The sequence below is a fragment of the Theropithecus gelada genome, chromosome 15, assembly GCF_003255815.1.
Source record: "Theropithecus gelada isolate Dixy chromosome 15, Tgel_1.0, whole genome shotgun sequence".
Lineage (NCBI taxonomy): Eukaryota > Metazoa > Chordata > Mammalia > Primates > Cercopithecidae > Theropithecus > Theropithecus gelada.
Genome location: NC_037683.1, coordinates 11664900 through 11680980, shown reverse-complemented (window position 1 = coordinate 11680980; position 16081 = coordinate 11664900). Strand labels below are relative to the sequence as shown.

The window sequence follows — 16081 nt, the reverse complement described above, 5'->3', positions numbered from 1 at the left end:
GACATGAAGAGGCCAGGCACAGTGGCTCACGCCTGTAATCCCAGCACTTTGGGAGGCCAAGGCAGGAGGATTGCCTGAGCCCAGGAGTTCGAGACCGGTCTGGGCAACATGGCAAGACCTTGTCTGTATTTAAAATTTAAAAAAAAAAAAAAGACATGAAGAGTCAAAATTTTGACTGAATATAATAACTAAATAAGTGAGAGCATTTGTTAGATGATTTGTCCTGGGAGGGCACTTGGAGAATAAGCTTGACCTCTGAGGGACTGCAGACTCTCATTTTGGGGACTGGGTGGCCAGAGTGGGTACAGCACCCTCCCTACCCCCTTAAAAGCCCAGTAGGAAAGGAAGAAGGGGTGGAAACCCATTAGGAGAGAGTGAGCGGGCAGATCTGCCCTAAGAGTCTACGCCCCTGGCCTGATACACAGAGAACAAGGATGTCCTAGTGTGGCACAAAATCTAGGGCCACCCAAAACTGCACTCATATTCTAAAGGTGACTGTGTGGGGTTTAAACCTTGGTGCCCACTGGACAGTGGTGAGCACTCACCACCCTGAGGCCTGGCAGCCTGTCACTGGCGATCGTTCAACACTGACACTGACATTAGCAGATCACAGAGCTCTTCAGCCCATGTATCTCTATGAGGCAGGACAAGGCCCACTGTCAGTGAGCCATTGAGGTTTGCATCATGCAGTGCAAGCCAGTATTCTGGCCTAGGTACCGAGGAAACCACAGAATGGGGATGTCCGCTCCAGGGAGACTGTAGTTCCTAGTGAGGGCTTCTGGACCCACAGGCTACCTCCAGTCCTGTTCAGCTAAATCAAAGAGACTGCGGAATTCTTCCAATTATGCTTTACAGTTTGTATTAATTGGAAATATGCTCCATATAAATATTCATTAAAATTGCTAATTACTATTTTAGGAAGACTTAAGACCTAATTAGAGCAAGATTTTAAGAAACAGAAAAATCAGAAATAGAAAAATCTAGATGTAATTAGGAGACCTTCTTGTCTTTAGCTGTTATTGATCACAGAGTGGTCTGTCATTTCTCTTATCTATATTGGTGGTGACCAGACTTGTCTGCAATTGGAGTCATCTGAGAAATTTGAAAAGCTACTACTGCCTGTGTTGCTCCTCCAGGGATTTCCTGGGTCTGAAGTGTGGCATGGGTTTGGGTATGTTTAAATGGTCCCCAGATAATTTTAATATTTAGCCAAGTTGGGAATCCCTGGTATATTTCATTGCTTTGCAGCCCTGGCTGTCATCCCTTGGAGAGCTTTAAAAAGATTAGTGTCTGACCCCAGGCCAAGCCAATTATATCAGAATCTGGAGGTGTGTGGTACTTGGGAGCCAATATTTTTTAAGTCTGCCCTCAGGTGATACTAATATAGACCTAGGAGAAGGAGTAGGTCCTGAAACTTCCTAATTTAAAGCTGAGAGGAATGTCACCCACTCCCCTCACCCCCCAACCCCCCACTGCCTGGGCATCCCTGGACCAGCATGTCTTCCCACCCAGACTTCTGAGGAGCAGGGGCCCTGGTTTGTCCTTTAAAAGCTCTCACCCCCTTGGCCAGGCACAGTGACTCACACCTGTAATCCCAGCACTTTGGGAGGCCGAGGCGGGTGGATCTCCTGAGGTCAGGAGTTCGAGACTAGCCTGGCCAACATGGCGAAACCCCATCTCTACTAAATATACAAAAATTAGCCAGGCCTGGTGGCACGCACCTGTAATCCCAGCTACTCGGGAAGCTGAGGAAGGAGAATCACTTGAAACCAAGAGGCGGAGGTTGCAGTGAGCCGAGATTGTGCCACTGCACTCTAGCCTGGCGACAGAGTGAGACTCTGTCTCAAAAAAAAGAAAAAAGGCCGGGCACGGTGGCTCAAGCCTGTAATCCCAGCACTTTGGGAGGCCGAGACGGGTGGATCACGAGGTCAGGAGATCGAGACCATCCTGGTGAACACGGTGAAACCCCGTCTCTACTAAAAAATACAAAAAACTAGCCGGGCGAGGTGGCGGCGCCTGTAGTCCCAGCTACTCGGGAGGCTGAGGCAGGAGAATGGCATGAACCCGGGAGGCGGAGCTTGCAGTGAGCTGAGATCCGGCCACTGCAACTCCAGCCCAGGAGACAGAGCGAGACTCCGTCTCAAAAAAAAAAAAAAAAAAAAAAAAGAAGTTCCCCCCTTCTTCCTTCTCAAAACTGTGTGAGCAGCCAAACAAAGCAGAAATGCCGTGGTGCAGCAGGTCCTTGTTCAATCAGTCCTTTTCCTGACAACCAGTTTCTTAAGACTTAGCCAGCTTTTGGTAGTGGAAAAGTCCTCACCTTATTTCAGAGAAAGTTTCTGACAAGTTCTATTTTAAAATAAATCATGCTTAAGTGGCTGAAAATTATGCAGTTTACTTACTCATCAGGGTAGCGATAGAGAAAAAATCATTTTATTAAATTTCTTTTATATGATCTTTTTATTATTCACCTATATTTAATGTCCTATAATTCAGTATAGGATTTCTTTTTCCTATGATTTGTAAAGACCCTGGATGAATTGGGTTAAGAACCATTTTCTTTGATGACTTCTGTGTTTAGTTTTTTGGATGGCTGTCAGGAATGACTCTCAAGTTTTCTGTCCTTTCTTCAATGTGCTTTTTAAAAGACAAATATACATTGGGAGGCTGAGACGGGCGGATCACGAGGTCAGGAGATCGAGACCATCCTGGCTAACACGGTGAAACCCCGTCTCTGCTAAAAAATACAAAAAACTAGCCGGGTGAGGTGGCGGGCGCCTGTAGTCCCAGCTACTCAGGAGGCTGAGGCAGGAGCATGGCGTGAATCCGGGAGGCGGAGCTTGCAGTGAGCTGAGATCCGGCCACTGCACTCCAGCCTGGGCGACAGAGCGAGACTCTGTCTCAAAAAAACAAAAAAGACAAATATACAAAGTTTTTTCCTAAGAGAAAAAAAAAATATTTGTATTTTATTTACTGAGACGGAGTCTCATTCTGTCGCCCAGGCTGGAGTGCAGTGGTGCGATCTTGGCTCACTGCAACCTCCAACTCCCTGGTTCATGCGGTTCTCCTGCCTCAGCTTCACGAGTAGCTGAAATTACTGGCACGGCCACCCTGCCCAGCTAAGCTTTGTATTTTTAATAGAGACAGGGTTTCACCATGTTGACCAGGATGGTCTCAATCTCCTGACCTTGTGATCCTCCCGCCTCCACCTCCCAAAGTGCTAGGATTACAGGTGTGAACCACTGCACCCGGCCAAGAAAATAAAAATTTTAAGGAAAAAAAAAAAAACCTTTCCTAGTTCCTGGCTCTGAGAGGATCAGCGTGCACAGCCCTCCCGTGGTAGAATGGCGACTGCACGGCTCCCAGCAGGCACAGGTGCTTAGTCCGATGCACTCATTCATCTTTCAGGGAGTGTACTGTCTGGCTGGGGAGATGAGCCCTAAGAAAATGAAGAAGATAATGAGCTATATGTTTTCTAATAGCTGGTTAGAAATAGGCCTTGTGGGAACAGGACTAGCTTTTTACCAAGATGTTCCTGCAGCTCAGCACGCAGGGCAGTGGGGACACAGCCTGGGTCATTGGAATTTCATCTCCATTCCGTCTACACTTACTGCCTGCCCGCCTCTGCAGGCACCAGTGTTAACTGGGCAGGCCTCGCTTCCTGCTGCCATTCCTCCTCTCTTAGGCAGGACCACTTGGTCCCTATTTCAGGCTTCTACCCACCTCGGGTTCTATTACAATCCTAGCTCAAGAGAGGAAATGTTTAAGAAGCACTAAAGCAACATTCTGAAAGTCACTGTCAACTTCACTGTACCAGTGGGCCTGCTGTGACCCACTGCCGCTGCTCTAGCCACACAGCACTGACCTCGTTCCCAAAACCAAGGGCTCCTCTGGGAGGAACTGCAGGCGTGGTCATGGGATCTGGGTCCCTGGTTTATGGGAGGGCTCAGGTCCTCATCTTGACATCTGCCCAGAATCCAGTGGTTCTCAGCTGGGGGCTGAGCCCAGAAGCACAGGGAGGGCTGAAGGCAGAGCCAGCTAGGGGAGGCACAGTTCCCACTTCACCTGTTACAAGTCTGTGTTTTGAATCTTTACAACCACCATATATTATTTGTTATCATTTTAAAATACCAATAAAATGAACTACTTACTACTTTTTTTTTTAAGAGAGAGAGAGACAGGGTCTTGCTCTGTCCCAGGCTGGAGTGCAGTGGTGCAATCGTAGTTCAATTCTCCCTCCCTGGCCTACCAAAGCACTGGAATTACCGGCGTGAGCCACCATGCCCAGCCAGAACTACTTATTTTTAATCAAACTTATGAAATAAGGATTTAATGCCTATGTCCTACGCCAGACCTGTCATATCAGGATCTCTAGGAGCAAGAACCCCGCCAGGCCCCTGTCCCAAGGTGGAGACAGACACCTGTATCAAAGCATAAAGTAGGTCTCATTGTGATAAGTGTTAATAAAGGTCTGAATAATAAAGTGCTGTGGCATGCCTGAGGAGGAAGTGGTTAAGTCCAAGCCTGTTCCTGAATCCTGGCCCCGGGGCTGAAGCCTGCCACCACCTGCCCTGAAGCCCAACTCTCCGAATATTGCCACGTTTGTCTGCCTGTCAGAACAGCGTTGGAGCCCCTTGGTGGACTTACTTGATGCCAAGTACCCCCTGGCGTCTGTGGTCATTGTGCACAGATCTCGGTCTAAAAGGCTGCGTGAACTTCCTCCATACCTGTCATCACTACTACCCTCCCTCACCCCACCCCAAACACACACACAGGCCTTATCTCTAAACTGAAAGGCTGTCTAGTTCCACCTTTCCCACTGCAGTCAACCCTCCCATCATTATAATAATTGTGGCCACCATTGAATGGCCACCTCTGTGTACCAGGCCCTGGGTCAGAGCATATCATAAGCATTATGTCTTGGAGGGGCTCTTCATTTCTCCTTTTTCTTGAGACAGAGTTTCACTCTTGTCCCCCAGGCTGGAGTGCAATGGCGCGATCTCGGCTCACTGCAACCTCTGCCTCCCGGGTTCAAGAGATTCTCCTGCCTCAGCCTCCCAAGTAGCTGGGATTATAGGTGCCCGCGACCACACCTAGTAGAGACGGGGTTTCGCCATGCTGGCCAGGCTTGTCTCGAACTCCTGACCTCAGGCCCGCCTTGGCCTCCCAAAGTACTGGGATTACAGGAGTGAGCCACCGCGGCTGGCCCATTTCTCCATTTTTATTGAAAAGGAAACTGAAGTCAGAAAGAAGAAGTCACTTATTTACCCCAGAGCACACAGCTAGTAAGTGGCAGAGGCAGGACTTGGATCCCAGCTGGCTGACTCCAGAGACTGTGTTCCCACAGCTGGTGGGGATGGCAGGTCCAGCCACAAAGCTGGTAGCACTTGGCCCCTCCTGTGGAGAAGCTCCCAGTCTGGCAGAGCAGACAGGGTGCAGCACGAAGCCTCTAGCTGAGATAGTGAAGTAAAACTGACATGTACAGGGGGGTCTGAGGAGGAAGTGATTCTAGGTCAAAGTGGTGGAGCCAGGAAGGCTCCTTTCTGGGGTCAGAGGGTACTCAAGGACTGTCCTTCATGTAATATACCCTTTGGTGCTGGTTCCTTATCTAAATAATGATATCAGCCAAGATGAGCATTTACCAAGCTCCAGGCCCTGTGCCAGGTGCTTAGATAAGTTACCTCCTGGAGTCCTCAAGCCAGTAGGCCTAGATATTCTTATTTTCTACCATGTTACAAATGAAGAAACTGAAGGTCCGAGAGGGGAAACAACCGGCGTGAGTGTGCACGCCTCTGAAGTGATGGAGCTGGGACTTCATTTACTCCCTTGTCCATCCGATGAGTTTATTCTGTGCCTGCCACCCGCCAGACCCTGATCTGGATGCTGAGGGGCCAGCAGTGAGCAGCACAGACAGGCCTTTGCGTCATGAGCCTTAGATCTCATGGGGAGGGGAGCCACAGGGAACAAACAGACAAGAGGGCACCAGAGGGTGAGGCACGCTCTGCAGAGAGCCTAAAACATGGGGCATGATAGGAGCCATGGGGATTATTTCGGGTTTGACAACCCCCAGCTCTCTCCAATGCCAGTGCTGGAGCTCTTGGCCACTGGTCCTCACTGTCACTCCCCGCTGAGCTCCTGCAACTTTTGCTTGAGGCGTTTGCCCCATTATACCTTGTTTTGTGTACTTATGTGCTTTTCTGTTTTTTTTTTTCTTAAGGGGTGGAACCTCACCTTATTCCTTATTCTTTTCTGTATCCTAATGGCACCGAGTACAGTGCCAGATAAAGACAGATGGGAGAGAACTGGGGGTTCCATTGGAAGGGGCACCCAAGCCCAGGCAGTGGCACTGACTGAGGATGGCCAGTTGGGGCCTTGGCACCATAATGAGACCATTTAGAGGTGAAGGCTGTGTTCTGGTGACACCAGTGAAGAGGAGGGTCAGTCAGTGCAGGGCCAGTGGGAGGAGCACAGTGTGGATGGAAGGGCTGGGAAAGGGGAGCCAGCAGGAGCCCACAACATGGTGCTTCTGCGGGCAGGTCAGGGCTTAGCCTAGAACAGCAGCAGGGGCACAAAAAAGACACCTGAGAAAGTGTGTGAAGAGGCTGCTGCTGGACTTGGGTTGGAGGTGGCTCTGAGACTTTGAGAATAGATATGCTAACAAAAAGGAGGAGGTTTAGAAGGAAAGCTGGTTGTGTGGAAGATAAAAAGCCAATAGCCTTCATTGAGTGCTCATGATGCGTGAGGCCCTGTGCTAAAATCTCTGCCTTGTCTCACTGAATTCCCATTACAATCCAGCAAGGTCAGTGTTCTCATTATGCCTGCTTTACAGACAAAGACCTAAGGCCAGAGGCTAAGCCATTTGCCACACACCACAAAGGCAGTAACTGGCCTAGACAGGGCTTGATCTCCCGTCTGTCTGCCCAGTCTGTGCCCCTCCAACCCCCCAACCCCCAACCCACTACCTCCTGCTTTTAATGACTTGGATGTGGAATCAGTTGCATCTGAGAACAAATGATATAGTCTAGGGGCTGCGGCCCTGGGGAGAATGTGTGCCTGAGCCCGTGGTTTAGGGTTTTGAGCACAAAGTGAAATTTGGAGCTATGAAAGTGGGGTTTTACTAAGGAGAGAAGAGCCAAGAAATTGAAGAATAATCTGAGGTGGGAGAGAGGGCAGGAGGCAGAAGATGTCACCCGTCAGAGGCTGCAGAGGACAGGATGGACAGATGAGCGGTGGCCCAGGCCTTCGGTTGGGGAGAGGGAGATCTTGGCTGAGCTCAGAGGGTGGTTTTCCTGGAAGCACGGGAGGCCAGGCTCTAAGGGTTGAGAATACAAGTGAGGAAGTGAAAGGAGCAGGAGGCTCTTAGAGGGCTGGAGTTTTGAAAATCAAGAAGGACCAAGGACGCCATCAGGTTGAGTGCCCTCCTCTCAAATGCAGAAACTGAGGCCCAGAGAGAGGAGTTTGCCCCAGACCACAGAACTAGGTGTTCTGACACCCTTTTCATTGCACCATGCTGCCTCTCTTGACATGAAGAACAGAGAAAGAATAGAAGTGTGAAGACATGCCGTGGCGATTTTAAGTTGCACAGGCTTTATCTGTTGGAGGCAGAAGGATTGCCTCACTAGAGGTACGAGAGCGGTAAGGTTGCAAAAGAACCGGAATCTTAGTTCCGATGTTGGCTGTGGCGTATACCAGCCAAGGGACTTAAGTGACTTCACCCTGAGCCTCACTTTCATCTTCCGTAAAATGATAATTATACCATAATGCCAATAATATTAGGTTGATACAAAAGTAATTGCGGTTTTTGCCATTATTTCCAATGGCAAAAACCGCAATTACTTTTGCACCAGCCTAGTACTTTCTGGGTTAATGTGAGAGTGAAATGAACAACTCATGTGAAAATCCTCTGGGAGCTGGAGCACAACATATAAACCTGAGGCATTTCAATAGAGAGAGGAGACATACCAAACACAGAGCTTCTCAACAGCTATGAAAAGATGATGAGAAAGTCCCAGAGAAGAAAGAATGGAGAGACTTTTCTTTCCTTTTTCTTTTCTTTTCTTTCTCACCTCCATTGTATTATAATCCCAGCCCCCGATGTGCATTGTGGGTGCTGGTGGGGCAGACATGACCCCGTGGCACCTGCATCACAGAGGGCCACGGCCCCCGCAAACGCTCACAACTTGAAAAAGTCTTTTCACAGGGTCAGCATCCAGCCTGCCCACTACCGTTGCCCGTTATCATTGCAGGTTAATTTTGTTGCAGCTATTGATGTGTACGAAGATGGAGAAGCTGGTTTGCTGTTGTGTTACAACTGTAAGTTAAGGATGTGCTTTTATCTTTATTTGCTAAAATGGACTGGTTTTTTTCTGGGCAATTTAAAAAGATTGTCCTTAGATTTACTCAGTGTATCATTCGTGGGTTTGTAATTGCCTTCCAGGAAGGAACGGAAAAATACCTTCTGCACACCAGGCCTCTTGGTGACACAGTACAAGAACTGGCGCTTGTGGTGCTATTTCCAGGATGCGCCGGTGATGACAGTGGCTTCCAGTTAGGGGGCCCTTACTGTGTGCCAGGTGCTGTGCTCGGTATGCTGTGGTCATTGTCTCACTTGATTCTCACAATGAATGCCCGCAGCAGGCTCAGTTATTATCCTCAGTTTAGAGATGAGGCAACTGAGGCCTCGAGAGGTGAACTCGTTCAAGGTCTTGTGGCTACTAAGCAGCAGGGCCAGGGTTTGCATCTGGTGCTGTCTTGACTCCAGCACCCACAATTTTAACTAACCACTGTCACTATTCTATATTTTGCTGTTTCTCAGGTATTAATGAAATCAGCCTCAACCCAGGGTATCTGGCCTCAGTTGGGTTAGTTTGGATTAGGTGGCAGGGTAGGTGTTGGGCAGACTGAAGGTATCAAATAGTATCTTTAAGGATGTTCAGCATTTCAAAAGCTAATATTATAATACATTTTCATAAAAAGGATTTTTTAAGGCTAAAAGAAAAGAAGTAAGCTATTTTCCTGGATAAAGCTGCCCAGTCTAACAAGACATAAAACATGTTTTTCAGCCTAGGATTTTATCAATTTAGAGTGACGATGCTGGGTCAGATGTTTTGATTAATCTTTGATTTATAAATATAAGAAAGCTAATTATTAGTAGAGAAGGTTGTTTTATAAACATCATCTTTCAAAATTAGAGATTTATGGGGAATAAGTTAGGAGAAGGTGATTGAACCTCTCCAACAATAATTGCTCTTTGGGGACATTTTATGCACAGAGCTGTGCACCCTCCTCAGAACAGCGGGTCTTTAATGGCCCATGTGATGAGAAGGGCCCCATTAAGGCAGCAGGAACGGGCCACTCTCCCACACCCCGTGGGCCAGGCCACCACTGCTGCCAGTGCCCTGCGTCTCCAGATTTATGGGGACAAGGAGGGGTTGGGACTGCGTGGTAGAAGTCACTTCTGTAAGAAATTCATCTTTTTAAAGTATGCTCTTTTCACTTTATTGAGACATCTGTGAGAATAACTTGTGGCAGAATGTTTTAAAAACTGATTTGGATTTTTTTAATCCTTTAACCGTGTGAAAGGCTGGAAGGGATTTTAGGTGGAAGAGAAGTTAAGAACAGAAAAATAGAGCAGGTTTTTAGAGAGGGAGAATTAATCCCAAACAAAAAGAGGGCATGGAAACAAATGTGGATGCCATGGGCTCTGTGCCAGACTTGTCAGTGCTGACTGGAAGAGGCCGGGCTTCTCACTCAGCGGCTGCTGCATCCAGCTGTGGTTCCCGCAGCCTCTGGGTCTCACAGAGCCCCTCCTCGGGAGTTCCATTTCCTATGGCTTTACTCATCTTCTGGCTTCAGGCTCTGACTTCGTCTCAGGATGGGATCAGTGTGTGTCTGTTTTCATAGATCCACTACATCAGAAGTATCTTGGCATCTCTGTATCTTTACATCCCAAGGTCAAGGCCCTGGTAACCTCAGAGGTTCCCATAGCCTCAGTCTTCCCCAAACCATGCCACTTCCTCCCATTTCTTTGGGTCAGAAATCTGGCTTTTGTTTTCTATATTTCTTTTTCCCAAGACATTGGGAGGCATCTGGTGAACAACCCCAATAAAACCAGTTGTCTCTCCCCACGGTCATCCAGGTCACTTCTCCAACTCATTCCTACACACACAGCACATGTGAAATTGGCCTGTTTAGTCTGTGTTCTTGACTTGATCACAGATGCCTGAACAATAAAGGCCCTTTTCAACAAGGTGCTGCAGAACGATAATGCTCTCCCCAAAATTTGAAACTGATTTGTATCATTGAAGTTTTTTTCTGTATTAAAAAACAAAGCAAAATTAAAAATAAATTTTAAGTGGAGGAATTTTTATCTCAGATATGTTAAAGTTGAAAATATTTTACAATGGAGATTGCAACTTTCAGTTACGTGTTATTTGAAAAAATATATTCACATAGTAAACTTTAGGGGAAAAATAGTATAAATAGTTCAATATGCTACTAATGTTGGTTTTTTTAAATAATTAAAACTCTATTTTTATTACCAGAGTCCGTCTTTAACTGTTTAAAAAGACAAAGAAAAAGAAAACTTGGCTCTGCCCTTAGCACCCAGTAATCATTCACCTTTAATGCAAGTAATTTCAGTGCTAAGGGTGAACTCTTTTGTTTACTCATGATGCTTTAAAGGTAATCATGCCAGGAAAACTAGAAAAGCTCGCCTAAGTGCCCCTTGTTTTTGATGCGATCATATTTAACCTCACTAAGTCTTCACTTCCAGATAAGTAATAGTAAGAATACAAAAAAACCTGCTTCTCACAACTGTTGTGAGGACTAAGCAGGATGATACCGGTAAAGCCCATAATACATTGCCTGACATGACAAGATTTTATTTTTCCACTATTTATTCCAGAATCATCAGAGTATTTATTCAGAACTCAGTTTTTGAACCTTCATAGACTTTCTTCCTTTTTTTTTTTTTGAGGTGGAGTTTCACTCTTGTTGCCCAGGCTGGAGTGTAGTGGCATGATCTCGGCTCACTGCAACCTCCGCCTCCCAGGTTCAAGCGTTTCTCCTGCCTCAGCCTCCTAAATAACAAAGAGGCAACAGGATCCACAAGGTTGAAGAGGAGCATTCTGGCTGCTGTGGGGAATTTGCTGAAGGGGTAGGGGCAGGGAGACCGGGGAGAAGGCGACTGTGTATGTCTGATGAGAGGACAGCAGCAGGACCAGAACTACAGCAGTGGAGATGCTGACAAGGTCAGGTCTGAAATGCATTTCTTTCTTTTTTTTTTTTTTCCAGATAGTCTAGCTCTGTCGCCCAGGCTGGAGTGCAGTGGCGCAATCTTGGCTCACTGCAACCTCTCTCTCCCGAGTTCAAGCGATTTTCCTGTCTCAGCCTCCTGAGTAGCCGGGATTACAGGCACGTGTCACCACACCCGGCCAATTTTTGTATTACAGGCACGTGTCACCACACCTGGCCAATTTTTGTATTACAGGCACGTGTCACCACACCCGGCCAATTTTGTCCTGACCTCAGGTGATCTACCTGCCTCAAAGTGCTGGGATTACAGGCGTGAGCACCCACCCCGAAATACATTTCAAATATAAGGACCAAGCGCAGTGCTCACGCCTGTAATCCCAGCACTTTGAGAGGCCAAGGTGGGCAGATCATTTGAGGTCAGGAGTTCAAAACCAGCCTAGCCAACAAGGTGGAAACCCTGTCTCTACTAAAAATACAAAAATCAGCCAGGAGTAGTGGTGCGCACTTGTAGTCCTAGCTACTGGAGTGTCTGAGGCAGGAGAATCACTTGAGCCCAGAAGGTGGAGGTTGCTGTGAGCCGAGATTGCACCACTGCACTCCAGCCTGGGTGACAGAGCAAGACTGTCAAATAAAAAATAAAAAATAAAAAATAATTTCAAATGTAAGAACCAAGATCTAGTACTCGTCCCTCCAATCTGCTGCTTCCCCTGCCTTCAGCTTCCCAGCAGCAAGCACCAGCCTTCCACGGCAACATGGTATCTTCGTGCAGCTTTCCTGTTTACACTACTGGTTCTTTATTAAATGGTGTTCAGTTAAAAAAAAAAAAAAAAAAAAAGAACCAAGCTAATTTGCTGATGAATCAAATTTGGGATGTGAGAGGAAGACGGAAAAAAAAGGAAGACTCTGCAATTTGGAGCCTGAGCAGCTGGCAGAATGGAGAACACGGCTTCCTGAATGAGGAAAGCTCGGCCAAGAGCAAGTTTGAGGAAAAGCTCAAGAGTTCAGCCTGGACCCGTCAATACCTTCCCGTACCCCTGTGGAGATGCCCAGTGACCTGGATGTGCAAGTCCAAGGCTCTCAAGAAAGAGCTGTGTCTGGAGCTCTTTCATTAGCATATAAATGATGTTTAAAGTCATGAAACTAAAGAAATTACCAAGGGGAAGGGAGAGACAGAGGCACCAGCAAAGTAGACTGAGGAGTGCCCAGAAAGGCAGGGATTACCAGGAGCCCGCAGGAAGGAGGGCGTCCTCACCTGTGCCCCTGCCAGAGCCGGCAATGCCTGTCTGAGAGGGACCCTTGGACCCAGCAAGGTGGAGGTCATTAAGACAAGAGCGGAAAGCAGGGGGGACACTTGTTCACAGGGGTTGCGAGGCAGTGGGAGAAGAGAAAGACTGGGAGCACAGATGATTGTTCAGAGACTCACTTTAAGGGAAAAAGAGAGAGGCGTGGTGTAATAGCTACAGGAAGGGTGTTCAAAGGGTCTTTTTGTTTTTCTGAAGTGTGGGATAAATAGTAAGTTTGTAAGGCCATGGGGGAAGCTCCAATAGGGAAGGGAGGACTAGTAGTGCCAGGGAAAGGGGGAGAATTGCTGGAGCAAGTCCCTGCATCCGTGGAAGCCATCAGGACACAGTGGGAAGAGGGAGGATTGGCCACACCTGACAGCATCAGAGCCACAGGCGGCCGTGGCCGTGGTGCCCAAGGTGTCCTCTCTGGAGCGTTTGTTCTCTCGGGAAGTAAGGGCTCCCTTGACTGTGGTTAGCTTTTTGTTTTAATTCACTGTGTCAGATACACAACTGTAAGACACTAAGATAACTGTTTTGCAAGGCACAGTGGTCACATCAAAGGAGTCCCTAAGCCCTGATGGGCCAGGACGTTCCAAAAAGATTCGACATGGTGGGAGAGGTGCTTGTTCCTGGAGCTTCCGATGGCGCTGTCACCTCCCCTGTTCCTGCCCCGCAGCACAGGCCTTGATCTGAAGCTCCAGCTTCCACACCTCTCTCTCCCACGGAAGTGGGAGATATCAGGAGTTTAAGAAAAGAACTGTTACACTGTACAGGATTCCGTATGACAGGATGCTGTTGAAAGTGTGCTGCCCAGAGAGAAGGGAACAAGGAAGCAGATGGCATGAAAAGAAAAGGGGACAGCCCCCTTCAGTGAACCACAAACACCCAGAAGGCCAGACCATGGCCCAGCTCTCTGGCCCGGACCCCAGGACCCGGCTGGCACAGTGCTGGTGTCCATAAACTTTGCTGGACTGAGCCAAACCTGTGCCCTGTGTCAGAGAGTCGTATCAGAGGCAGATCTACCCAAGGAGACTTTTCTGTCCCCACCTTTCTGATTTTGCTGTCTACTATCCTTTTCAGACTTCCTTCTCTCCCAGCTTCTGTCCCAACCTCTTGCTTTCTTTCTGCCCCTCTGGCTATCTTGTTTCAGTGCTGTGCCTTTCACAGTCTCTTCTCCAGTCATCCCTTAAACGCCGGCATTCCAGAGGGCCCTGTCCTCGCCTTTCTATCTGGCATGCTCGTTCTTCCCTGCACGCTTGATCGCCAATGTGCTGCTGCTGACTCCCAGCTCTCTCCAGTCCAGACCCACTGCTGAACTCTGTACCAGTGCATTGCACTCCTTACTATACAGCCCACTTCAGCAGCTCAAGGGCATCTCGGACTCAGCCTGTCCACCCTGAACTCAAGATCTTTCCTCCTCACACGTGCTCCTGCTCTGATGTGCCCCACCCCAGTGCAAGGGCATCACCCTCCACCCATCAGCCAAGCCAGAGACACAGTTGGCACAATTGACTTCTTCCTTCCTTTACTCCCCATCTCCAAGCTGTCTTTCCACACAGCTCAGATTCATTCCAAATGGCCTATCTTTTATGGACCAGTCACTCCTCACCTGGTCAGTATACCACACACAGAATTTCTTGGAATTTGGCTCCGTCTTAGAGCAATCCACCTCTCCCCTCTGCACTGCTGCTGGAGTCAGCTTCCTAAAACCCTAATGCGATCCTCTCACTTTCCCTAGTGAGGACCCCCTTCCCCAAGCCAGGCTCTGCCTCCCCCTGCCTTCCTTCACATAGGAAATTCCTATGTGACTTCCAGAGACTCCTGGAGACAGGGGAAGGTGTGCCCTGATTCTGTGGGAAGCACGGAAGGAGCTGGTGCAGGCTGTGTGCGTCACAGTGTTGGGTGACAACAGGAGCAGCTCACCAGTCTTGTTCTGAGGAAGAGGCTGAAGATTGAGGGATACATTCCCCATCTATTTACCTGCTAGCTGTGCCTTGGTTCAAGGCAAATTTTATGTAGAATATAAAATGCTATTACAGAAAAAGTGTCATAAGACTTTATTCAAGATTTTCAATGTCGTAGTTTTTTATTTCATCATAACAAAGATATTTTAAATGTTTTTTAATCAAGTGAGTAACATAATAACATTATATCATTATAATGTGTTATATATTTTGTTATCACATATAATTACATAAACAAATTTGTCAGTTGAACAGAATAAAGGATCCAGAAATAGATTTAGACGTATTTGGTAAATTGATTTTTGACAAAGGTGCGAAGGCAATTCAATGGCAAAGAGTCTTTTTTAACAAATGATACCAGAATAATTGGATAGACATATGCAAAAAAATCTTTTTTTTTTTCGAGACGGAGTTTAGCTGTTGTTGCCCAGGCTGAAGTGCAGTGGTGCGATTTTGGCTCACGGAAACCTCCACTTCCTGGGTCCAAAAGATTCTCCTGCCTCAGCCTCCTGAGTAGCTGGGATTACAGGCGCATGCCACCACGGCCGGCTAACCAAAAACTTTCATCCATACCTCACATTCATTCATTCATTCATTTTTCTTCAAAGCATTCACTCATTTATTCAGAATATATAAATGAAGTACAATATATCAGGTATTATTTTAGAGGAGGAAGACACTATCCTTGCCCATCCCCATCCCAGGATTCTTGACACATAAACAAATTGGTGCAATGTGCTCTGTGCTATAGGAGATGTGTAGGAGAATATGGGTGTTTGTGGGGCTGGGGATATGAGAAGTGTTTCCTATAGGAGATAATATGTTTTTAGTCTACTATGTATTCTTAATCTGTATTTGTAAAACAGTGGTCCACATAATGATACCTGGTTTTTACACAATATTTTTTAGGGACAACAGTAGTTTTTATGCTGGTAAATTAAAATTATGTAAGAACTCTGGGACCCCTTAAGTTTCCCTGGGTCTTACTTTGTAAATTTTAGCTCTACATAGTGCAATATTTGTTTACCTGAATGTTGAGACACACTAAGGAACAACACACTTGTTTTTGCATAGACTGGTGGCAACAGCTTTGGAATGTGTTTATCAAATTAAGAGACAAAAACACAAAATGAAACAGTTCAAAACTGGCTTTTTATTAGATCTGCTACTTTTCTTCAAACTTTAAACTGTACCCAGATAATGCAAGCAGAGGACCTTCTGTGTTGATTGCCTTTTGGGAATTTTAACATTTGAATATACTTCCCAGTGTGGAAGCATGGAGTCAGGGGTGGACTCCAGAAGATACAGGAGCTACCTAGCTGTAACCGCATTATTATGAAGAACAAAATTACAGCTGAATTAAATTTTGAAGACTGTCTTTGAGGATATGCATAGAAAGTTGTATGTTACCTAATAGATAAATTGGTGAGCCTGATGTCATTCAAAAGCCAGAGAAGAAATATTCAGGCTGAAACAAAACTTGCTACTTTCTTCGAACAAAGAGAATGTATGTCTTGTTGGGAAGCTAAATCCTAAGAAAGAAAAAACAAATACTCCATAGATTGCAATTCTCAGCGAATT

General features: G+C 46.8%; 1 protein-coding gene across 2 annotated transcripts in view; it reads left to right on the top strand.

The window, feature by feature from the left end:
• The window catches only part of GARNL3 (GTPase activating Rap/RanGAP domain like 3), a 172226-nt gene that overhangs the window by 135092 nt on the left and 21053 nt on the right, over positions 1-16081 (top strand). For both annotated transcript variants that reach the window (XM_025360304.1, XM_025360305.1), the window contains one exon: positions 8244-8310. In XM_025360304.1, the coding sequence (XP_025216089.1) occupies positions 8244-8310 (67 nt within the window). The remainder of the gene's footprint in view (positions 1-8243; positions 8311-16081) is intronic.